The sequence below is a fragment of the Lutjanus erythropterus genome, chromosome 11 (assembly GCF_056507025.1).
Source record: "Lutjanus erythropterus isolate fLutEry1 chromosome 11, fLutEry1.hap2, whole genome shotgun sequence".
Lineage (NCBI taxonomy): Eukaryota > Metazoa > Chordata > Actinopteri > Lutjaniformes > Lutjanidae > Lutjanus > Lutjanus erythropterus.
Genome location: NC_139327.1, coordinates 13,026,093 through 13,049,906, shown reverse-complemented (window position 1 = coordinate 13,049,906; position 23,814 = coordinate 13,026,093). Strand labels below are relative to the sequence as shown.

Below are 23,814 nucleotides of genomic sequence, written 5' to 3'. Positions count from 1 at the left end.
TAGCTAGCCAGCTAGCATAGTCATCTTCATTCAAACTCAACAGAAACAAAATAAAACTCATCAAAAACGTCCTGGCTCTGGTTTGGTCAAAATGAATTCATTGAGTTTGATGTGAAAATATCAGCAGGAGAGGAGTGAGAGGGAAACGGGACATCAGAGAAGCAGTGGGGGGAAATGGTGTGTTACAGCCAGAATATTGTCACACCTCTATGAATTATGGGTTAGTTTTGATCAAATCAGAGTTAGTGATTGTTGGAGCAGTGGAAAGTGAGCAAAGATGTTTTTGGTGTTTTGTTTCATTTTTGTGTTGTTGCTGCTCAAAAACTCTTGGTTAAATATAAAATGAATATTAAAAGATATTGAGAAAATGTACCAAGCTAACTGTGCAAAGTGAAGTTACTAACTTAAGGATGGAAAACAGCTGTACTTGTTTATAGCATTTACTGTTTGTTTTGTATATAGTGTTTTTGAGTATTTTTATAATCATTTTATAATGATTCGTTTATTTGAGCTCCTTAACTTTACCAGAGTTACCTAGAAACTAAATTTCATCTGTAATCCCTGGCCAGGAAACAGAGAAACAAACAAACAAACAAACACTATATATACTGTTAATAAATGACGTCCTCTTGCTTTTAGGAGCAACTCGGACAAATCCCACTGCCTCTACCTGTAGCTGAAAATAATGTTACTATAATATTATAGGAAGTACAGAAATGTACAGCTCATAAAACGGATATACGTCACGCTGCATTGTTCAGATAGAGATTTGCGGAACAGTTGAGTCGTGCTGTCTCATTGTTCACAACCTCATCAGCACAGTGTAGTGTGATGGGGACTGTAGCATGGCCAAAGTGTTATGTAACAGCCAGTCTTAAAGCCACAAAATGGGTTTGTTAGCAGTCTGTTTGGATTTTTTTTTTTTTTTTTTGGAAGAACATCAATATAAAACTGACTCAGATGTTTGGGATTTTGAAACCCATCTTATCAGTATCTGACAGTAGAGTAGAGAAAGTCCTCAGTGAGGGTGCAAAGTGTTGTGGATTGGGCAGCAAACCCTGACTCCTCTAATCTCTCCAAATAAACACCCTGTCTCCCTCCCCCTGGTTCCAGGGGTTATCACAGAAACCCTCCACTGCTCCCCTGCCCAGACACTAACAGCAGCCTTTAACACAGCCCAGCCTGCCTCTCTGTGCATTTGCATCAGAGGCAACACAGGATACACGCTCACACACACACTGGTAACCACTCAATCATATCGCAAACTGGAGTCAGAGTGAGGAAACAGAATGTCAGGGAAGGAAGCACTGAAGCCAGTGGGAAAGCAGAATTTTCCTCAAGTCTGCACAGCTCTTTTCTGACCCGCTCCGTTAGAGGTTTGAGGGAGAACTTCAGATTCATAACAGGCAAATAATCTGATGGTATTTTTGGAAATAGGCCAGAACACAAAAGGAGAAGGTTTTTTAAATTTAATTAAGAAGAAGAAACTCAACCTACATTTGGATAACACCCTCAAGATCTGGATTTTCACACAGAGAGGACATACATCAGGAGGAAATTCTTGAAATTCTCTTTGTCTCTGAGCGCTCACCGCTCCACAGGTCTTTCACAGCCCCATCATCTGCTGCCACCAGCGAACCGCAGGAGGACACATCAGCAGCTCTACAGCACAGTGAGTACAATGAACTTTTAAAAAAATAATGTTGAAAATACAGAAAACTAAAAGGCTTGGTTTACTTGAGTAGTAGTATTCTGATCTTGAAGTAAAAGTACTCCATTACAAGTAATAGTATTCATTAAAAATCTTCCTTAAGTCAAAGTACAGACATTTTATAATCAAAATGTATTTTAAGTATTAAAAGTAAAAGTAGTTGTCCTGCAAGTTATATATTATTGTTTTACGGATTTTGATTATTAATACTCATGAAACAATGAGCTAGCTGGAGTCAGCTGAGCTAGTTTTAACCAGATCATACAATGAAGTTATGTAATTTAGTCCAGTGGTACCCAGCGTTGGGGTCAGGCCTGGACAAACGCTCACAAAATGAATCTGAGTGGTTATGAGATGATTCATGGGAGAAACAAGAAAGAGTTCTGCTATACAAATTTCTATAAATATAAATATTTTAGACGTTTGTTTTTTTACATCCAATCTTTGATTTTTAGTGAGTTATTGGATAATTTGATTTATCTGGGATTCAACATGGGTTTTTAAATGAAATCATCTGAAAAGTTTAGAGGGGAAATCCCATCAATAACTCACAGACATCTGGTAGTAACTGCATTTTTTTGGTTTTTGAATGTAAAATCTTGAAAAGTAGTAACTTTAACTGTCAAATAAGTGTGGTGGAGTAAAAACTACAATATTACCCTCTGAACTGTGATGGAATAAAAGTATAAAGTAGCACTGAATTGAAAGACTCAAGTACAGTCCAAGTATCTCAAAATTCCCACGAAGGAACATAAACCAGCTGAAATGGGTAAAAGTACTTTTCACCTGTGGAATACATGCAATACTTCATTCTAATGAAACATATTCTGTCATTTCAAGACGACATGAAAACTGTATTGATGATATCATCATAAGGCTAGTGTTGCTCTGTTGCTCAGTGAACGAATGGCAGACAAACTTTGCTGGCATGCACTCACACACAGAGCCACTTCAAAATGAAAGCAATTTAAAAAATGCTTTTTAAGCTTGGCTTGTAGGATTGTTGGAGAAACTATAAAAGAAGAAGAGGAAAGAAAGAAGAGGAAGAATCAGAATAATATGATTTTTAATGCTCTTCATACTTCATCTTAAAAAAGACAATAAACCACAAAAATCCACATTAAGAAAACCTCTTCTCAACAAAGATGCCCAGAGTAGGAGGAAAAAATAGCAAGTCTTCTGACGTGTTTGTTACATCCTTCGTTTCCTTCTATGAAAAACTATTCATGATTTAATACACTTACGTGTCCAAAATCCAACAATGTACAATGAGTTCTAGGGCAGATTTATTAGAACTAGTGAGCTGACGATGAAAATGGGTGGTACAAATTTAGTAAACTATAATTTACGAAAAATGACGATTGTCGATTGACGGGACAAAAATGAAATACTGCTCGTAAAACACGTGTTCACATAATGCTTGGCGTAGTACCAGTAGCTACTAGCACTCTTGAGGGAAAAGGTGGAAGTCGCCTCTGTCATTTTATCACCACTCTTAATTTGTCGTGTGGAAATGTTTGTAGCATAACATCACGTCTGTCAAAATCAAAGTCATAACATTGTTCGACAGTCAGATCAGAGATTAGTGCGATTTTTCAGAGCTTTCCAGCTGCTCCTGGCTCATTGTTCTGGTTATCCTGGAGTTTGGAGGTGGGGTCACTGGAGCCCATTTCCTCGCACTTAGTGCTGCTGCGGTTATCTCTGTTGACTTTCCACACCTTTCACCACATTATTTAAGGAACTAATTGCTTTAACGGATTAACATTCTTCAGTTTTCCATGGTTTTAACGGATAGACTGAAGAAACTAGGGCATGCAGGGAGAGCAATAAGATATATACAGACTGCTTTATGGATATGCTTTTTCAACATCAGACAAATGCACACACTTAAAATACTTGGCATACTCTGATAAATACACATTATCTCAATAACACAGTTTATACAGTTTTTTTTCCCCAAATGTAAACTTTCAGTCCCAACAGCAGGGTTAAATCAAAGACACAGCAATCCACATTACTGGTTACATTCATCAATCGTATTTTTTCCCCCTGCAGTATAGACCACAAGGAAGATGAGTCTGTCACGAAACGGGACGCTGGAGAAGACAATGTCTGAGCATGCTCACTCTGAGCGGGGCTCCCCTTCCCGAGCGGGGTCAGGGGTCGTGGTGCCGCCTCCGTACGAAGCAGCTGACACCCCCCTGGAGTTAAGAGGCTCTCTGGACTGCTGGGCATGCTCTGTGCTGGTCACTGCACAGAACATGATCATAGCACTGATCAACGCCACACTGGCCAGCGTCGTGTTCGGCACCATCCTCACCCCGGCTCTCGTCATGATCATATTCGGCTTCCTCTGCCACTCCACAGTAAGAATCTGCTGTGAAAGTTCCTTGTTTTTTTCCCCCTTTCTTCTTTTTTTCACTTTCTTTGACTGACAGAAGTGTGACAAGGTATAATAGTTGTAGGGGAGACCAGGGGCAATTGTGAGTGGGCTGACTGTAACATATTCAATTATTCCAGTTAGAAACAAGCTAGAGTGATTACGCTGCACAAGCAGTAGTAGGACCCTCTCTGCACATGGAAAAGGACCAAGATCATTTTCCCTCAGTAGAATTTTTTAACCAAAAAAAAAGTTTTAGGTATGAAAGTTACTTTTTGGATTTCCATTACTTTTCTTCTGCTATTTAAACTTGAGATGACAGCAAATTTAAACTTACATTCTTTTTATCTTTTTAACATTAACAATCTTGCTTGCTAGCATACAAGAGTTTATCATGGCTACGAGATCTGGGGCAAACACTGTGTTACAAATGCCCCTGAGCCAGAAGCCTGTCTAAAAATACACATTAACATGAATCCAACATATCATTAGCAAAGATAAATCAGCCTATTCATAAAAAACGAAACATTCAATTCACACAACACTGACAAAAGGCTATTCACGAATCCTCATGGAATCATGAGATCTAGCTAACTGACTAGATCACTGTGCAGCAACTATCAATAGCAGCAAACTAGTTAGCTGCTAATTATTGAAATTTATTGGACAATTAGCTATATTTTTTATCCCAAATGAACAGTGAACTCTGTAAGCCACAATGGATCATTTTGCATCTTTGCGAGACTCTAACACCCTAATTCCCCCTCCACCTCAGAAACCACCAGAGAAAGAGCAGTGGGTGAGGCTAACGCAGCTAACATTAGCCATGCTAGAACTGCTGCTAAAAAAACAAGAAATAGAGAGACAAAAAATATTATTATTAATATGCAGTAGGGGGTCCCTGCGCCGTCTTTCCAATAGCTAAGGGGGTCTATGGAAAAACAGTGAAGATTCCTGGTCAAGTGTTTCAAGTAGTCTGAAACTTATGATGGAAAGTGTAAAAACTGTTACAAATGCCCCTAGTCTCCCCTAATAGTATATATTCATAATAAAACATGTCATATTAGATGGTGTGTAAAGTTAAGGTTCAGGAAATCTTTTGTCCTTGCAGGAAATGATGTAGACTGTCAATCAAACTGGGAATTTGGGAACGCCACCATTATGTTTTCCCAGAGATTTGATACTGTTTTCCAAGATCTTACTCGATCTTGCAAGAGCTTAATTTTATGTTTTTGCAGCTGCGACTAAGCTGCTCTGGTTCCTTTCTGCAATGCATTGTGGGACAATAGTGTACCCCAACTGCACATATTAAAAAAATACAGCATAACTGGAGCATACTGACTTTTTTGAGTATAGTTAATTGCTCACGTTTCCAATGTGAATACATTACATACTGTATTCAGAAAGTTTAAAAAGCTGTTTGAATGAAGACTTGGTTTTAGGGTTAGGGTTAGGGTTTGGGTAAGGGGCAGGGTTAGGCACCTAGTTGTGATGGATAGGGTTATGGTAAGAGATTAGAAAATGCATTAAGTCAATGATCCCCACAAACATAGTAAAACAAGTGTCTGCGTCCTGTACACTCCTTGATTTTTGCAAGCACGCCATTATTCATTGATTCCCCCCTCCTTGTGCTCTCCAGGTGCAGCCTCATGGCACGTCTCTGTACTGCTCAGACCTGTTGGATGACACCGGCTGCGTGGCTCTGCTGGTTGTGGGCTTTCTGCTGCTCACCCCTCTGCTGGTCCTGGCACTCGCTGCCTACTGCCGCCTGGCCCGACACCTCCAGCTGGGCATGTGTTTCATTCCCTACAGCCGCGCCGTCTACAAGAACCTGCCCGCCTCACGCCGCCAGGGGGCTTCAGGAGGCTGCTGCGGCCAGCAGGGAGGTTCTGACAGGGAGGGGAAGGGTAGTGTGTGGGTGTAGCAGGAGAGGATTTTACATGGTTGTGATGTGTATCCCTGTTTAATGATGACAGTTGGCTTGTTTGAGTCTGGATCTTTTTTAAACCAAGTTTCTATTGTATTTCTTTTTCTAAGGCCATTGTAAAAATCCCCATATTTCATCATTTATAGTCTTTGTTTGGAAATTTATATTGCCTGTTGTATACGATTTCAGTGTTCTGAATGTATTTTTTATCTTTTTACAATAAAGTGTCACTTGACCTGCCGAGCTTTCTGTTTTACACCTGCAACCTGCAGAACTCACATTTCATTTTATTCCACAAACACTTGGGACATTGGTTTTAACCTGCCAAACCATGTCGCTTATTGCCATTAAAAATCTTGTGTACAAACCAGTTACAGCTAGTCTTCATGGCAAAGACACATTAAGTAATTTTCATATTTCTTCTGACATCTAAATAGATGTAACATGGAGATATATGTGCTATCTGGCTCAGGAATTATTATCTCATTTGAATTCTACTTAGCACAGCAACAAGCACACACTGAGATATCACAGGCTAAAAATGTGATGTTGTCAAATAATAATTTGTTAAAAAGAAATTTCAAGTCAGACCAAATAGCTGGTTTGGTAAGAAATTACTCAAAACAAAGGAGTTTGAATTTATTCTTGACCATCAGCTACATCTACTGGTGACTATTAGGAATTGCATTTTTTTTCCTTGTACAATAGTGGGTAAATTTGTATTCTAAATTAAAACCATTAAGCAAAAAAGTCTAAATTTAGCATGTTCTACACAGAAATATTTAAAGTCTAACAATGATTATATTTTGTAATCAGCATTCTATTTTGTGATGAATGAAGGTTTTGTTGTAAACAGGTTGTAATGCTTTGATTATGCTGATTATAACTTCATTTTTGTTCAGGGGGTAGTTCAGGAGATACACATTTAGTGTAGTGTTGTGTGTCTTATTTTGTAATTTACAGTTTGTGTCTTTTCTGTTCATCCAATTAAATGTATCATATACACTAGAGAAATCCGTGAAAATGCTATTAACAAATTATTTTTTTTTATATTATAATAACATAATCCTATAATGATTTACAGTTGTAGTAGTATTAATAATCAGTAGTCATTGCAATAGCAATATTTTTTGTAATTTGTTCACTTTGTACTATTCAGGGCTGAATTAGACTGTTTAGACCATAACAACATCACTATGTTTATTTATTTATTTTCTTCTGATTACTGACTTTTCAACATGATTGACAGCTGATCCCAGACCATCTTGGACAAGTCATTGTCAGAAGTCAGAATTTGTTATTTGAGAGATAATATCTATTCCTGTTCTCATTTTACTGCACACTCAATTAGACTTTAAAGTCCAAGCAAACATTCTGGGCTCATTAACCTCCATGTAAGACTTGATATCTTGATGGCAGACCACATGACTAGTGGTAAAATCATTTGACAAGATTTTAAAACTTTTAGTTTAGCTCGAGTGATATTACCCTCCAAATCCACTAGGTGGTACCAGAGACACAGGTGGAGAGAGAGTGAGACCAGCAGAGTTCTAGATAAATATATAGTCACACCATTTGAAAGAGATATAAAAACCTTTATTCATATATAAATTACAAAGATAGGGCTTGGCCTGTGTTTGAATAAATGTGTATCCCTTTAAAATGTTGGGTAAACTTACTGATGTTATGTTTTAATGTAATATTGTGCATTAATAGGTCTGAATTTCACATTGTAATGTTTGTGTGTTTGATATGTCGTGTGAATTTTCTGGCCAGGACACACATGAGGTTAACAGGGCTGGTTGTTGATGTTCATTAATAATTTGTGGTGTGGGGCTTTGTATGGAGCTGTGAATGCACCGGGTGCCAGGGTACCACGTCCGTCATCATCTACCTGACCCATGATAATGTAGTTGGCACCTGTTGGAAGCATCAGAGAGAGACTGATCAGTATTTTTGAGTGAACAGAAACATGTGTGTGTAAGTGTGTAGATCCAGCATGCTCATACCTCTGCGGAGCAATGGGCACTTCTTGCACTGGGACACCAGCTTAACTGACATGGCCTCTCCGACCTGCGTGATCGTTAGTCGACCTGCCTTGTAGGCCTTAATGAGGGAGACGCTTACAGAGAGTGTGCCTCTGGGCCCAGGGGACAGAGAGGTCACCTTACCGGTTATCACTGGAAAAAAGAGAGAGCGCAGTCAGAACACGCTACAAACTGCTCAAAAGGAAATCTCCAACACCTCCTTTTCGTGATTTTATGAATTTTTGAATAAGAAAGGTCTAACTGTCCCCTTCTTCAAATTAGAGCTTGATTTCCCAGACATTCCTGAGTCACTGATCAGGTAGTTTACCAGCATTAAACTGTGACATGACATGCAGAAGACCAACCATTACTTTCTATTTTAGTTTTCTGTTATTATTTTTCATTAAGGTTCAAGCCTGGAGATGCTGGTTTATTATTATTTGTCTGCCACAAAACCTCAAATTGCTCTTAGCTAGAATGAGCTAGACACATGAAACTTGGCCCAGTAACTGGAAGTGATGTGCATGTGCTTTCCAAGAAATATGAGCTCAATCGGCCACATGGTGGTGCTATAATTAATGCAGTTTTGGAAAGGCCATCCCTCACACAGTAAGTCCAATCGACTTGAAACTGCACACACAAGTCCATCTCAATTTGCTCTACTCAAAAGCCTCTTAGACCATGAAGGTCCACCATGATGGATGTTTTGCTAATTAGTGTAAAGTTAAACACAAGAAAGTGACATTTACTTTTTTTTATTTTTTCGCTATAATACAAAATTGGGTATACAGTATTGTATAAAAGACAGGTCAAAATACATGGCCACCATCAGTCAAAATATCTTTGCAAGGGGCGGGGCTTAGCACATATCAATAATCATTTGTCCAATAATCCTAAAATTCTGCAGGTCTCTGTAAGATGCGTTAGGAAATACGTCTACCAAAGCTTTGGAAGCTGGACCCAGATGGGGCACTACAAATGTGTATCTGAAAATCTGGTGGACAGAATTTCACCAATTTACACACATATTCACATACTCACACATGATTCACATATACTAATGAATATATTTTATCTTATTTTATTTTATTTCATTTATGTCCTTAGTGTTAGTCATGAGCTTTTGGTTTGTAGTGTCCCTCCTGTCTTGGTTCTGTCTCGTTCTGTGTTGTTTTCATCTTGCTTGTAACTTGTACCTTTCCTTCCTTTACTTTGGTACTGGTCAAATGTCTTTGTATTGTTCATCTGTTCGATTTGGAAAATATCAGTAACTTACCAAATTCACTGGCACAGAAACTGGTCTTGATGGTTCCATCTCTTTTACAGGCCCTGGCACACAGAGGATTTTGAGGGACTAAAGAGATAAAGAATACATGACGAAATGCACATTAGATGCACATCTTCTGCACACTGATGCAAAAGCATAGCACTGCACATGATTTTACCCACCAGGCCTCTTTCCATTTGGCCTTGTCACAGGGACCCTCCTGTCCTGGCCTGTGGTGCCCTGTCCCCGGCCTCTCGTGGGCTTCACTGGTTTGGGTCCCTGGGTGGGGGCGGGTGGGGGTGGAGGGGCGGCAGGACGCTCACGTGCGGCGGGTTTGACTGGAGGTCTTGGGGGGATGGGCCTTGTACTGACCCCTGTGTCAACTGTTGGTAGCTGAGAACCGCTAGGTACAGTGGTGTATTGTGCGAAGAAGCCATCGGATGTCACACTGAGGTCGGACACGAACTGGACCAGTAGCACGTTGCCGCTGGTAATAATGGGCCTGGACAGGAGACAAGTAGAAGAAAAGTTTTCAGTTAAGTTTTTAAAAAATAAATTTTTAAGGACAAACAAAAAGCTTTACACTGAGTTGCACAAAAAAGATTAATTGAATCTAAGATTAGTTAGTTTAACAAAACTATGTTTAAAACGAGTAAATCCAAATTTAAGATTAAGCAGAGCTCTGTTGCACAGTGTAACCCAAATTAAGTCTAGTGATCAGTATGGATTAAAATAAAGAAATAAATAAAAAATTGATTTGATTGCTGCTGGAACCTAGTAGGTTATAAAAGATGCTGGAAAATTGAATACTTCTGGCTGATCTGTATTCCTTTTTTAAGGCTTTTGCCTGCTGAAGAGCAGACAGGAAAGGGGGTAGAGAGAAGGGGGATGACACGCAACAAAGGAACGCAGGTGGGATTTTAACCAGCAGTCGCTGCAGAGGACTGACAGCTTCTGTTGGTGCAGTCCAGCTTTAGAGAGCCCTGTCACTTACTGTGGGGTCTGGTCTCCACAGTATTTTCCAATGAGGCGTGAATCATCTCTCTCGCCGCCATTAAAGAACGCCACATAGTCAAACCGGCAGTATGTGTCAGCCTCCAAGACGAACTTATCAAACTTCACCACGATTACCTGGTACCCAAACAGAAAGAGAAATATCATGGTAAATGAGCGCTTGCTGTTTTCCTTGTTGAGTGTGTAAAAGACTTTGGAGAGTAAAATGTTTCTGTGCTGGGAGTGAGCGTGCAGCCAACCATTCCAGGCTCCACAGTGATAAGCCAGGAGCAGCTGGTTCCTGGTGGGTACTTCTTGTCAGGCCAGTTGGGGGTCTTGATCTCTCCCTGGGCCTTTGTTATCTTCCCCCCACAGAACTGCTGGTCTGAAACAAGTCACACACACTCCATGAGGACACTGAATGAAGATAACAGTAGACTACAGTATACTCCCTAGTATATACAGTGTATTCATACATTTTTCTTCCTTGTGACTTGTTGACTTGTAAGGTTGGAATTATTCATCATATGTTGCATCATGCTTATCTTTAAGGTGAAGATCTTAGTTGCACAAATAAGAGCTAGCATTCTTAGTCTTACTATTAATGTTGGCAGATTCAAAAATATTCATGAGGGGAAGTACATTGTGCAAGCTTGGGGGGAGTTGGAACAATGGTCCTCAACTTCACTTTAACAAGGGACACAGTGGTTTATGGTACTTTAACCTATAAATCACCAGGGTGCACCCATGTATAAATAACTTAATAACCACCAAATCCTGGTTTGTGCATATGTTCAAGCTGTCGCTGCAGACTTGTTTAGTCTTATTGTGCATTGTGCATTTTCATATATTTTTTTCTAACTTTATTACCTATTTTCTATTTATTCTTCTTGACTTTCAGCATTTGTCTTTTTTTATATTTTATTTTTCTGCTTACTGTGTTTATTGTTATGCATGAAAATACCAAGACAAATTCCAATTTGTAAACTTGTGACAAGAAACCTGATTCTGATTCTGACCCATGCGTCCATACAGGTTATTAGAGTTATCGGTGATGAAATTTTAAGACACTTTTGAGCAAATGTTAATCAAAAGATTGATGTTTCATGATAAAAGGCAACTAAACAAGATTTGACTTGAGTCTTGTTTTACAGTGCTGGCAAGTTGTGTTCTCTCAGTGTAAAATGCTGCAAGCTGCTGCTTGATACATTTTTTTTAATAACTTATAACACTTCATGAGCTCAGCAACATGAGAAGACAGAGGGAGGGAAATGCTGCTAAATTTATCAGCAAGGTTAGCTAAAGCTGTAATTCAGCAAGGTTAAGTCAACTTTTGTAAAACAGGCGCTAAGCAAGTTGAGGGAAAGCAAAGATGTTTTCCCTCAAATGACTTTCTTTCTCTCTCCTGTCTGTCTCTGTTTTCTCATTTGGAAGTCTGACTTTGGTTTTTAAAAAGATGTGAAAGTCTTTGAGTCTGATGCAAAAACATCTGTGCTGTTATTACACTGTAATAGGAGCCGTTTGTGTCCACCCTTGTTGAAGAGTGGACCAAACTACGTGCAGTACTGAGAGGCTCCAATATGTTTTAGATCAGTGTTTCCCAAACTTCTTTTCTGGGACCCTTTTTTAAAAAAATGACAAACTCAATTCACAATAGGCTTTATCAATAAATTTTGGGAAGACTTAATATGTGAACATTCCCGAACATTTTGACTGCCATTTCCACATCACCTTATATTATCTTGACAAATTGATTATGAACTGACCATTAAATTAATCAGAAACAATTTTTTATAATGGATTAACAGTTTTTTTACTCCTCTATGACAGGAAAGTGAATATCTTTGGGTTGTGGACAAAACAAGACATTTAAGGACGTCACCTTGGGCTTTGGGAAACACTGATCAACATGTTACTTGCACCCCTAATCTCAGCATGTATTATTGAAAACATGTACACATGTTAAATATTTTAAATGAGAAATACATGCATTTAGGCTAAGCTAACAGGCCATTTCATTATTTTTATTTCCTCTCAACAGGAAAACAATAGAGGACATTTTAGCCAACTTTATAAATTAGACAATATAAACACTTTTTTTTCTCACATTAACAAAACAATAAACATATTTATAAATCTTAAATTTGCTTAATTTCTTCCACAGTCTTATTATTACTATTATTTATTTGGTGACCCAAATATAATCTCCTGTGACCCACCTGTGGGTCATGACCCAGTCTCTGGAAATGACTCTTTTAGATTCACAGAATCATCTGTTAAAAACTTTATTTAGCCACAGATAGTGAGACTGTAGATTTTTCTGCATGACTGGGTCCTGTGTAGTTAGTTCCATCATTCCCCTCACTACTACAGCTGGATACAAGCTGTGTAGTCTGGGAGAAGCAGAAAGTTTTATTGTAAACACTACAGTGGTTTAAGATTGTCAATTGTTTGTGAAATGGCTCAACAAAACCCTGAAATATTCAGTAACACTTCCAAATAAGGCATAATTTATGTGTTTCAAAGTTGTAACTAAAACTTATCATTTATAGATCAGTTCTACGCAAGAAGAACAATTTTTTGTTTGCCATGTTGTGGAAAATCCCTTTGAGTGCTATATACTTTGTGGTGTTTTGTAAGCCAGTGCAGAAGCTGGACATATTTGTAAAATCAAAAAAAACAAAAAACAAGAAACAAAAAAAAAACTTCCTCATCACTGTAAAATGTGACCACATACCATCCACATACGGTTTGGCTCCACTGAAATATGCCACAAAGCCTCTGCTCTGCGTCTCTCCATCAGTCACCATGTCCAGCATCATGGTGTTTGTGGTAGAAATAAGAGCGCCGGGTCGGAAAGTTCCACAAAAGCGACCTAGTTTCTGCACCAAGTTGGAATTGCCGTTGTAAACATCCAGATAGTCGTAGCGGCATTGTGAGTCAGCCTCCAGGTCAAAAATGCGGAAGGAGAGCATGACCACGTTTCCCTCTGGGACCTGGAAACCAGGAGAGATCGTACATATGAGTCAGACGCCTAGAGACTGAGTAAGGAGGGAGTCAGTATTCAGACATGTTGCAGGGGGAGTGACTCACGGTGATACGCCAGGTGCATTTACTGTTAGGTTTGTAAAAGTTTGGGAACCCCTCACTGCCGACAAAGCCTGAGTCTGCGACCAGGTCTCCTCCACAGTAGAACACAGGCCTGTGTGAGAAAGACAGTGAGCTGGTGAGAATATTGTGGACAATACTAATGGCACTGTAAATCTATAAAACAATAGATCTGCAGTAATACGAGCCCACTGAGACTCTCTCAACTCCCAGATATTTTGACAGACTTCCTTTAACCGTCTGTCTCTAAACGCTGAGGTCACTGAAGTATTGTATGATTTACTGGAATAACTGAGTGTACAGTAAATAAAGAAAGATTTCCAGTAGCTGACGTTCACACTACAAGTTATTAGCCTGTCTAGGGTGTTGCTACATTTATTCTTGTATTTGATTTCACTAATTAAAGTCTGTAATTAGATGACCTAAGATGAAAGCATGAAAAAACAAAGAGAAAATAAATTGTTAAACCACCAAGTTATTTATGCCAGCAATAAAGCTCCTTATTAAGACCATCTTAAGATGAAGATGATCTATTAACACAGACCCTTGTTTACTCATCCATCTTCATCATTAAGTATTGCAGCCTTAAAATAGATGCTGAGGCCTCTTTTATTTGAAATTTCAAGTAATGATCCCGGTCATTATGTATGGTGCCCTAAAGTGTTCAGTATAAAATAAATAAATGGGTATTTATAAAACGGAGATGAATAAATTGTGTGACATATGAAGAAATAATTTGTGAAATAATTTCAAACTCAACTCATTATTTTCACAATATAAGAGTTTTGTATTATTTCATTTTATAGCTGGTTAATTTGATCGTCAGGTTTTGAGCTTGGTTCATACAGTAGCTGGTTAATTCAGAGTTATCTCATCAGCTAACCTCATCAAAAAAAGACCGTCCTCTCCTCGAGTCTAACAGGAGCTGGCTAACACTGCTAACACAGGCTCTTTACTTTGATAATAATAATCTAAACTCAAAAGCCAGCCTTGGCTAATCAGCAGGCCAGGTATGTAGCTTTAGCAGCCTTAGGGCAGGTTCACACCAGCCTTGTTTTGTCCAGGTGATTCAAACTCTGGAGCGTCTGCCCTGCAGACTCAAACTCTGGTCTGGACTAAATGACCTGGGTCTGGTCCACCTTGAAGGGTTGACCTACAAACTCTGTCAAGTGAACTCTGGAGTAGTTTTGGTGACTAAAATTACATTTTAAAAGAATATAAAGTTAACAATGAAATAACATTTTATAATAATGACTCAAGTTCTAATAATTTCTTAAATTACCTCACAAATTGTTGGTTCATTTATATATTTTGCACAATTTATTCATGTGATTATTTACATGTTAATATGTTTTTTAATCTATTGAATGTAACACTTTGGGCTTCCATAGACATGAAGTGACACTGTTGTGACTGGGTAAGTGTTTGGGTTAATTAAGGTCAGGCTGCACAGTCTACAGAGAGGCAGTAAACTGTCCAAAATAAGAGACAAAAGTAACACATTGTTGATATCAGCTGATATTCAGGTATTTACAATCAGCTATAGTTTTGCCAACTTCAGTACAAATGTTAAACTTTATGTTGAAATGCATAAAAACCTGTCAGAGAATATTATGAAGAGTTTAGTGTTGACGGTTGGGAAAAGATTTCTCATGGTGCAATCTTCAATATTTACCCAATACTTTAAAACAGATGCTCCATTACTGATGGAAAAAATGTTCCTTCAGTCATTCTACATATTAATAATGTTCCGCCACATTAAAAACAGGCCAACATATACTTTAACTACACGTTAATCTCACCAATAAACATCTGAATCTCCAAAGCCCAGTTAAATGTGAAGTTGAGTCCGAGCTCACAACAGGAAAATCAGTCTGGATAGGTGCCATGGTTTAAAAATGTTAGGAAACTGCTGCTATAACGTCATAAAAATTAAAAACAAAAAAGATCTGCAGTTCAATTTTTCAGATACAACTGACAACCACATTTAACAGCTGACAGACTTTTCCAGCCTCATCGTTATTGTGTCACTTCACGTAATAAATTCTGTTGCTTTCCAGACACACAGAGTGCACTGAATGTCAAGACTCATTTCGGAGAAGGGAAAATTTCCTATTTCAGGCTGCTGCCAGCAGGGATGCATAAGACCCACTTGTATATTTGTGAGCCAAGAAGAATATGCCTGTTGTCATGTATGTTATTAGTTTTTGGCTTTTTAGTCTGTTTGTGGGATGGAAAGTTGATTTTGGCATGAATAAGAAAAATACGTTGTTTAAGTTATTCATGATATTTCATGAGAAATTAGAAAGTTAGAAAAACATTTGTCCATCAAACCCCATTCTGAAGAAGCAAACATATACAATGGAAAAACTGTTTCTCATGAACTATGGGCTCAGACAGCAGAACCCCAGCAAAGTCAGACGCTTGCTGATTAGAGCCAAGATGTCCAGAGCTGGAGCCAAGTCACTCTGATTCGACCCCACAGAAAGAAGTAAAAGCATTAACATCTGGCCTAGCCACTGCAGACTCAGCGTGCCTCATATCCTGAGCCAAAAACCAACAGGACAACTCTGTGCCCAATCAAACAGTGGACTGGAAAGAATTCACTTACAGAGAGAGGAAAGAATTCAGAGCTTTTCACTCTAAAGTTGCAGGCTCTCGTGAATCTTATTAGTTAGATTTTTGTCAAAACTAAGAATCCTGACCTCAGCAAAGTCACATAAATGAAGATTTTCTAAGAAGACACATTCAAACATACATCTTCTCCTCACCTGGTGAAATTGGTCTGCTGAGCCTTCGTCCATCCTAAACTCAGAGACAGGATCAAAGAGAGACCCCAGATGCAGCCCACATGCATCATGATGCAACGTGCACACAAAGCAAAGCAGACTGGTGCAGAAAAGGGAGATGGTAACAGGAGGCAAGAGGTGCAAGACGTGGGGAGAGGACAAGGAGGAGGTTGCTCGCTTGGGATGGGCGGAGAGAATGAATGAGCGGGGAGGAATCAGAGAATTCGAGAATGGATAAGAAGACGGAAAGAGATGCTGAGAGGACAACAGAGGCGACAAAGAGCCATGAGGGGGGATGACGTGAGCGTGGAGGGAGGAGAAGGCTTTAATTAAAGCCAGATGTTTCTTCATAATAACCCTGGTTTCAATATAACAGAGGGGGTTTCGAGGAAAGAAGCGCAGAGGGGGTGGTGTCAAAAGTTGTGGACATTCAGGAAGGAGTGTGTTTTTTATGGCAGATGTTTGCGGTTCCTCATATGGTTGAAACTTGCGGTAATGTTATGGTAAAAGAAGAAGCTTGAAATTAGGTCTGGATGGCTGTTACCTTCATTAACTTCCATCCTGAGTGTCTGGATAGTCCAGGCACACAGGTGGGGCCAGAGCCTGAGGCTGCAGTACTCAACTAGTAGGGCCATAAATCTTTACATTCCACAACATCACTCAGACCTATAATTTAGGGAACAGAATCTTTTATCTTTTTTTAATGAATTAACTTTAGTCAGTCAGACAAAATATTATTGCAACACTTTTGTTTTTGCTCCCATTTTTCTCAAGTTGAGGTAAAAAATTAGCACTTCTGTTCACACAGAAGGTTTATTTCTCTCAACTTTGATTCACTGGTCACAATAAAAGGCCTGATCCTGAAAAAAGACACTATTCTATGGCTGTTTCACATAGGACTACAGATATCAAAAGTTATGACCCACACTACTCTGCCTCTGATTGACTTACCCCAATATTCTTAACCTAACCAAACACTCCTCATGCATAAATCTAACCAACCAACCAACAAAGTCAACAAGTACTAGCCAATCGGACTTTGCCCTCCTGGGAAAAAAAAATCTGGTATTTGATTGAAAAGCATGATTATTGCACAGTTGTGACTGACAGGCTTGTACTCACTGCCTTCGTTGGTTGGGTTGGTTAGGTTTAGGCATGAGGAGTGACTAGTTAGGGTTCGGGTAAAAATATCAGGGAAACATAATCAGAGGCAGAGTATGGTGGGTTGTGACTTTGCCCTCCTGAGATAAGAATTTTGTATTTGTAGCCCAAATTGAAATAGCCATAATAAATGCATTTTTTCAAAATAAAACTGCACAGTTTAGAGTTTGTTTTATTGTGATCAGAGAGCAAAATTTGAAGGAAGAGAAGACATTTTACTTCAAATTGTGAAAAATGGGAGCAAAAACAAAAGTGTTATATATATATTATATAGTTGCATTTTTGTTGAGTATATTTTGTTTGAACTAGATGACTACAATTAATTCATTAAGAAAAGATTATCCTCTGTAAATTGGCATTTGGGACAAACTATGGCTATTTCACATAGGGCTACAGACACAATATTCTTTTCTCAGGAGAGCAAAGTCATGATCCACCCTACACTATCTCTGATTGGCTTACCATGATATCCACTCATCATGCCTAAACCTAATTAACCCAGCCAATGAAGACAATGATTCCTAGCTAATCAGAGGCTGACTAGTAGAGGTCATGACTTTGCTCTCCCGGGAAAAAAATGGTTTCTGTAGCCCCATGTAAAATAGCCATAATTCAGTGCCTAAAAATGTCTTTCTTCCATATAAAACTTAATATTTCAGAGTGGCCTTTCAATGTGAGGCACACCTCACAATACCTAGAAGGCAAGAGAAGAGTACTCTCTCAGCCAAGAGGTGGGGATTTTAAAGTTGAGCACGAGGCCCAGGTGCTTCCATCTAGCTCACTTCAACTCATGAAAAATGGGAGCAAAAGCAAAAATGTTGCATCTACATTTTTGTTGAGTATACATAAAGGATCCAAAAGAACTTAGGAATTAAGTCTCATAAAATAAAATGGTCTCTTTACTCTTACTGTGTTTCCCCAAGCCCCAGGGACTCCTTTGTCTCCATAACATCTGAGTCAGAGAGCATCTACTGCCCCCACCATCCACCAAGGCAAGAATAACACTCCAGAGGGGGGAGTATTCTTCTCTCTGTTAAGATTAACAAATGAGCCAACCCTCTGGCCTACATTACTGAGGCCTGTGGGGGGGATGCTGTTACAATAATGCTTTACTTTTACAAACTACAAAGCTGCAACATCTTGATCAAAGCTGGGGCGAGCAGGATGGACAGCTCATAAAACCACAAAGAAGAGTTTTCAGAGAGATCGAGCCTCCTGTTACATGTGGCATGACTTAAGCTGACTTTTTACACTGAGATCAAATTACAGTCTTTTTTTTCAGACTGCTTGCAATAGATTTGGTGCCACAGATGCTGAGTTTTGGTGCTCATAGTGAGCCGGAGAAATGAGAATTCCCTGGTCCTGCTGTGCTGTGTTTGTGTTAACCCAAAGTCCAGATAACAGGCAGCAGAGGCAGGAATGCAATGACGTGCAGAGTCTGCTGGGGGGCGGACAGCGTCTGAGTGTGCACAACTGCGCAGTCACTGCCATTTTGTGTGGGAGTAACAGTGACCTTTACACTTAGCAGGAATCCAAGCTGAGGGTGTAGGTTTCTGCAATAACTCTTAACGAATCCTTCAAGTGGGACGTGCATTCCTTTTGGAGAGTCAGAGGGGATAGCAGTGGGGGTGTGGATGGCTGTTGTGAGGTGGGAGACCGATGGGCGAGGGGGAGAAAGGGTTGGAGAAATCAGACAAAATGGAAAACAAACCTAAAACGATCTGACAGAGAGGCAGTCTAACAAAGTGAGAAGTTGTTTTTGAATGAACCCTGGAGTTAGGTCATGTCCGTGTCTCCCTGAGCCAACAGATGACTGTAATTCATAGACTCCCTCTGCAAATTACTCCTCTATTATGTCCAAGATTTATAAAAACTCTATTAAATGTGACACTGTGCTGGAGAGGTGGAAAACAGAAAATGAATGCATGCAGTTCTGTGAATCCATCTGAGAAGGTGACGGACCGAAACTGATGATTTCCTAACAATTGTAGACGCATCTGCTGTCTGTAATTGTGGTTCTTCCCATATTCACTCTCCACAGTTTAAAAAAAGATGCATCCTCCAATTATGCAGTGCAGTACTGTAGGCCAAATTTCATGTGACCTCAGCAGGAACACAGGCACAGAGATAAAGATTTAACTGGAAATAATTATATCCTGCTTTTAATCACAGACGCCCTTCAAGAACATTACAGATAGAGCCAGGCAAGACTCCAAACTCTAAGTATATTTACCTGTGGCATCCCACAAGGGAGTTGCCGTGGACCACTGTTTTTTACTGTATACACAAATGATCTTCCTTTAGTGTTAGCCAACTCAAGTGCACACACAGCATGATTCTGAAGGATTCAATGACCACTGAAGTAGCAGATTCACAAACTTAGTTGCACGAATATTTAGCATATGATTTTGAATGTCATCAAATGGATGTGAAACAATAAATTGGTATTAAATGTGAATAAAACAAAGAATATGATCATATGTACTGCAAGACCGAGGAAGAAATTAAAGCTACGGTGCTTAACATTTGATAGTGCTCAAATTAAAGAGGTTACATAAGTCATGTTATTGGGAGTTAAGATACAAACAGAAACAGATCTTTCTAAAAGAGTGATGAAAATGGCAGGAATTGCTGCACAAATTACAATGGTTTTATCTAAAGACATTCCTCAGTAATATCTGGTCTAATCTACTGTCACATTAATTATTGCTGCACAGTGTGATGCAATGCAGCTCAGAGAAATATGACGAGATTGCACTAAATCAAGAATGCTCTTAAGTTGTGGGTTTGAAAAATGATTTTGTCAGCTTCATATCATAATGGGATAGCCCACAGTAGTGGAGCGTGTGAAATGCACTAACTGACCCCTCCTAAGTCCCACCCATTTCCGCTCTGTGCTCCAATGACAGCTGAGCGAGATCTGTACCTTTGTCAGCTTTCTTTTTTCCTGTTCCTCGTACGTGACTATGCTATGTACAAGGATCATCAATGGTTGAAAGAAACTCAAATGTTGGGGGACCTGTAAAAGCGACATAATCACATCTTACGATAATTAATATTAGCAAAATACTAGCCAGCTTATCTATATCGGTCATTAGATAGCTTAGAGTTAGAGTTTTGATAACAATACCTAGCTAGTTAGCTAGTGTGTTGCTAACATTAGCTAATTTAAGAAGTGACCCTGAATGTCACTTTTACAGGAAAAGGAGAAAGTAGACCAAGGTACCATGTTTGCTCAAGTGCCAGTTTTAAAAAAATTCTAAACTTTAAAAGGCCAGTTAGCATTAGGGTAATTAGTACATGATGTGATGGCCAAGGCCACACAAATGGACAGTTGAGGGTAAAACCATGCACACACTCACCTCACTTCTTTGTTCAATGCACAGGTTAATTTAATTTGCAGTCAACCACACCCCAAACAATTCAGGTCCACACTACTGTTTATTTGAGTTATAATTTCTTTATTTTCCTTTAGCTTTACACTGTTTAAATGGAGTGCACATATTTTCACACTGTAAGGTTAAATTTAGTAATTTTCTGTTGTATTAATCATTTTTCTTTTTTCTTGTTGTCTTCTTTTGAGTTACCATGCTGGTGGGGGTGGTTTCCTCCTGGACAGGCAAAAGGTGTGGCCAAGGGGTGGAACCTGTTAAATCCTGTGGCCAGCTCATCAGGCCATACCATCTCCAGCCATGTCAGAGGGGGGTTTGGGTTTAGTTAGTTTTTCCTGTGTATTAGTTTTAGTGGATATCCATTTTGGTTTCCCCGTTTGTGTTAGTTGGTTTGGCCAAGCCAGTATATATGTTCCCTCATGTTTCATTTTGTTAGAGCAGTTTGTTCAGTTAACACCTTGTTTTGTTGCTGTCATTTTGAGTCTAGTTATATTCTGTTGACCTCTTTTATAGGCCTAGTTATTAAGTTCCTGGTTTATATTGTTTGGCATTTTTTGGGGTAAATAAAAACCCTGTTTTTCAACAAATTCCTGTTCTCCTCTTTGCCTCACTGCTTGGTCTCTGACACATGATAAACATCAAGTTAACAGGTGAGTAAGAATAAGAGAAAAAATAATATTATGTATTACTAAAAATAAAGACTTTATCTTCATAACTAATTTTGGAATTCATTACAATAATTCACTCAAAAACAGCACAGCAGTTAGATTGTTGATTGCAAGATGTAGTTAACATCACACTATTGTATTGTCATTAGGTTTAGAGTATTGCCATTATATATGAATATAGACAAATATATGTAGGTACATGACAGTACATGTGTCACTGTATATGTGTTGTACGTGTTGTATGGATGTATGTATATGATATGTCTGAGTCAATAATTGTGTTAAATTTTTTATGAATCATTGCATGCATAATGTAAACTGTGTGAAGAGGTCCAATAAAATCAAATCACATCAAGTCAGTATGAAACATCAACACTTGTTATGAGTTTCCAACAACATCCAACTTATCTGACAGAGCAAATCTGCTTCTCTCAGATTTAAACAGGGAACTCAATCAGGCATAATAGCTTTTTCCTGGACACACATCATTGTGCCCACCAAGGGAAAATGTGATATTGTGCGCTCAGCGGATGGACAATGTGTTAAAAAGCTCACAGCACCTCATTTAGCATCAAAAGGGTGTCACACTGATGTGAAATCTCATAATAAGGACCCCAAAGAACATTGTGGACACACGTGTTTGTCTAACAGCTAAATTGAATCACAGTATCACACTTAATGCTGTGAGCCTTGCTTCACTTTTCATGGCAACTGCTCAGGAGACACATCATCATTTGCCAGTAAATCCAAGGATTATGATGACAATATCATACCTAACTAGTAAAGAAAGTCCATTTCACAGTGGAACAAGTGATGAAGAAGCTCTTTTTCTCAAGGAATAGACACAAATATGCTTTCTATTTTCAAAAATGAAAAGCAGAGCAGAAATCACAGACATCTGCAGTCATGCACGCCTTTGTTAACTACAGGAATGACTGGTAGAAAATCTGTGGTCAAGGAAAAGTTTTTGCAGTGATGTACTTTTGCTACCTTCATAAAATAAAAACCTTTTCAACATTCAAATACCACAAAATATTTCTGAAAATATTCTCTTATTCTCTTACTAAAATACTCTTCTATATCTCTTACCAACACATTTTGGTCACACTAGCTAGCTGGGCACTGAACACAAACCCAGGTCTTTAATAGACCTGATGAAAACCTGAGCATTGAATATTTTTGGGTCTTCTCTTATTTGCCCTTACCTGTAGCCACAGTCATGGCTGTTTGGTCTGAACACTTTTGCTGGTGGTTTTGGAAGTGGAGGGTGTGTCACAGTTTATTGTCTGTACACTTGGGATAATAATTCAGATAAATCTTTTAGCAATATGTAGCTAACTAGTTCGTGGTCATGGATGTGCTGCACAGTGACTTAGCAAGCTTTTGTTAGTGTTGTGTAAAATAATGGGTTTTGGGTCTTCTTTATGAATAGGCAGATTTAGGCTGGGTTCATGTTAATGTACATTATCATACATATTTCACAGTATGCTATATAGTCAGTCAGACAGTGCACCATTTATATTCAGTTTTCATCTTTAATGCACACCTACAGTGAGAAATATTGTGAATTCCTATTGGAGAAGTTTCTGGAACTCAATCATCTGATCCATTAATCAGGAATGTAATGTTTATATGCAGAGATGTTTTGTAATGGAGATGTTATATTTATGATGCATTAGTTGACATCTTTCACTCTTAAACCAGGGGTGTAGTGTGAGTAAGCTTCATGGTCAGTTCATTAGCCTCTTTGAAATGAAGCTGAGAGTTGACTCACCTGTTTTCAGATAAGCTTTGTCAAACAATGACAGGAAACAATGTGGCTAAACTAAAGGTTACAGCTGAGCTGCATCTGTATTTACCTCACGCTCGTGCTCCGAACACTGATGTCAGTCGGGACACACTGGAGCTCACTGTTGTCATGGCGACATCTGGTGGTGAAAACTGGGAACTACAACTTGGGCGGCGGAGCTGCTGTGTGAGAGGTGGGTTTATCACCGTATCCAGCTCTAGTTCTAGTTTCATTACTTTCTATGAAGAGGCTTTTCCGACCTCACAAAACGGCTTATGTCCTCTAGTAGCAAAGTCATATAACCAGACTAAACAGTCAGTTTCATAGTGATAGCTTGTAGGCTTCGGCTAATATCATTTAGCGTTAATATGAGCTGACAGTTCGGTGTGATGTACACGAACAAATTATTTAATTTGAAAGTAATATAGTCAGACAGGTTGTCAGTCTGACGTGGGCGCAGATGAATTAACGCTTTTTTAAAGTATTTTGCGCTGACCAAGCAACTGGAAAAATACAATTAGAGAAATCGCAACGCTGCAATGTCAGCTGTCCTTTAACAAGTAAGAAAAATAGCCAATAATGCTCAAAATGAGGCCTTCCTT

General features: G+C 38.9%; 2 protein-coding genes across 2 annotated transcripts; one reads left to right on the top strand and one right to left on the bottom strand.

Annotated features, from left to right (window-relative positions):
• Positions 1-1,139: 1,139 nt before the first annotated feature.
• tmem88a (transmembrane protein 88 a) lies at positions 1,140-6,258 on the top strand. The gene is made up of 3 exons (XM_084730853.1): positions 1,140-1,672; positions 3,767-4,077; positions 5,731-6,258. Exons 2-3 carry the CDS (start codon positions 3,784-3,786, stop codon positions 6,013-6,015), a joined length of 579 nt encoding a protein of 192 aa, XP_084586979.1. The 5' UTR covers positions 1,140-1,672; positions 3,767-3,783; the 3' UTR covers positions 6,016-6,258.
• A 1,334-nt stretch (positions 6,259-7,592) lies between these two features.
• pcolcea (procollagen C-endopeptidase enhancer a) lies at positions 7,593-16,395 on the bottom strand. Its single transcript, XM_084730852.1, has 9 exons — positions 16,185-16,395; positions 13,399-13,507; positions 13,043-13,301; positions 10,566-10,690; positions 10,307-10,443; positions 9,495-9,814; positions 9,322-9,399; positions 8,028-8,198; positions 7,593-7,938 (listed from the first exon to the last, which is right to left on the bottom strand). Exons 1-9 carry the CDS (start codon positions 16,271-16,273, stop codon positions 7,808-7,810), a joined length of 1,419 nt encoding a protein of 472 aa, XP_084586978.1. The 5' UTR covers positions 16,274-16,395; the 3' UTR covers positions 7,593-7,807.
• Positions 16,396-23,814: the final 7,419 nt, after the last annotated feature.

Bases quoted from the DNA above. Each gene is read 5' to 3' on its own strand.
- tmem88a (XM_084730853.1), top strand. From the start codon at position 3,784: ATGAGTCTGTCACGAAACGGGACGCTGGAGAAGACAATGTCTGAGCAT. The intron at 4,078-5,730 runs GTAAGAATCTGC...TGTGCTCTCCAG, and splicing joins GCTTCCTCTGCCACTCCACA to GTGCAGCCTCATGGCACGTC.
- pcolcea (XM_084730852.1), bottom strand. From the start codon at position 16,273: ATGATGCATGTGGGCTGCATCTGGGGTCTCTCTTTGATCCTGTCTCTG. The intron at 13,508-16,184 runs GTGAGGAGAAGA...TTTCTCACACAG, and splicing joins CAGCAGACCAATTTCACCAG to GCCTGTGTTCTACTGTGGAG. The intron at 10,444-10,565 runs GTTGGCTGCACG...TTTGGGTACCAG, and splicing joins TCACTGTGGAGCCTGGAATG to GTAATCGTGGTGAAGTTTGA.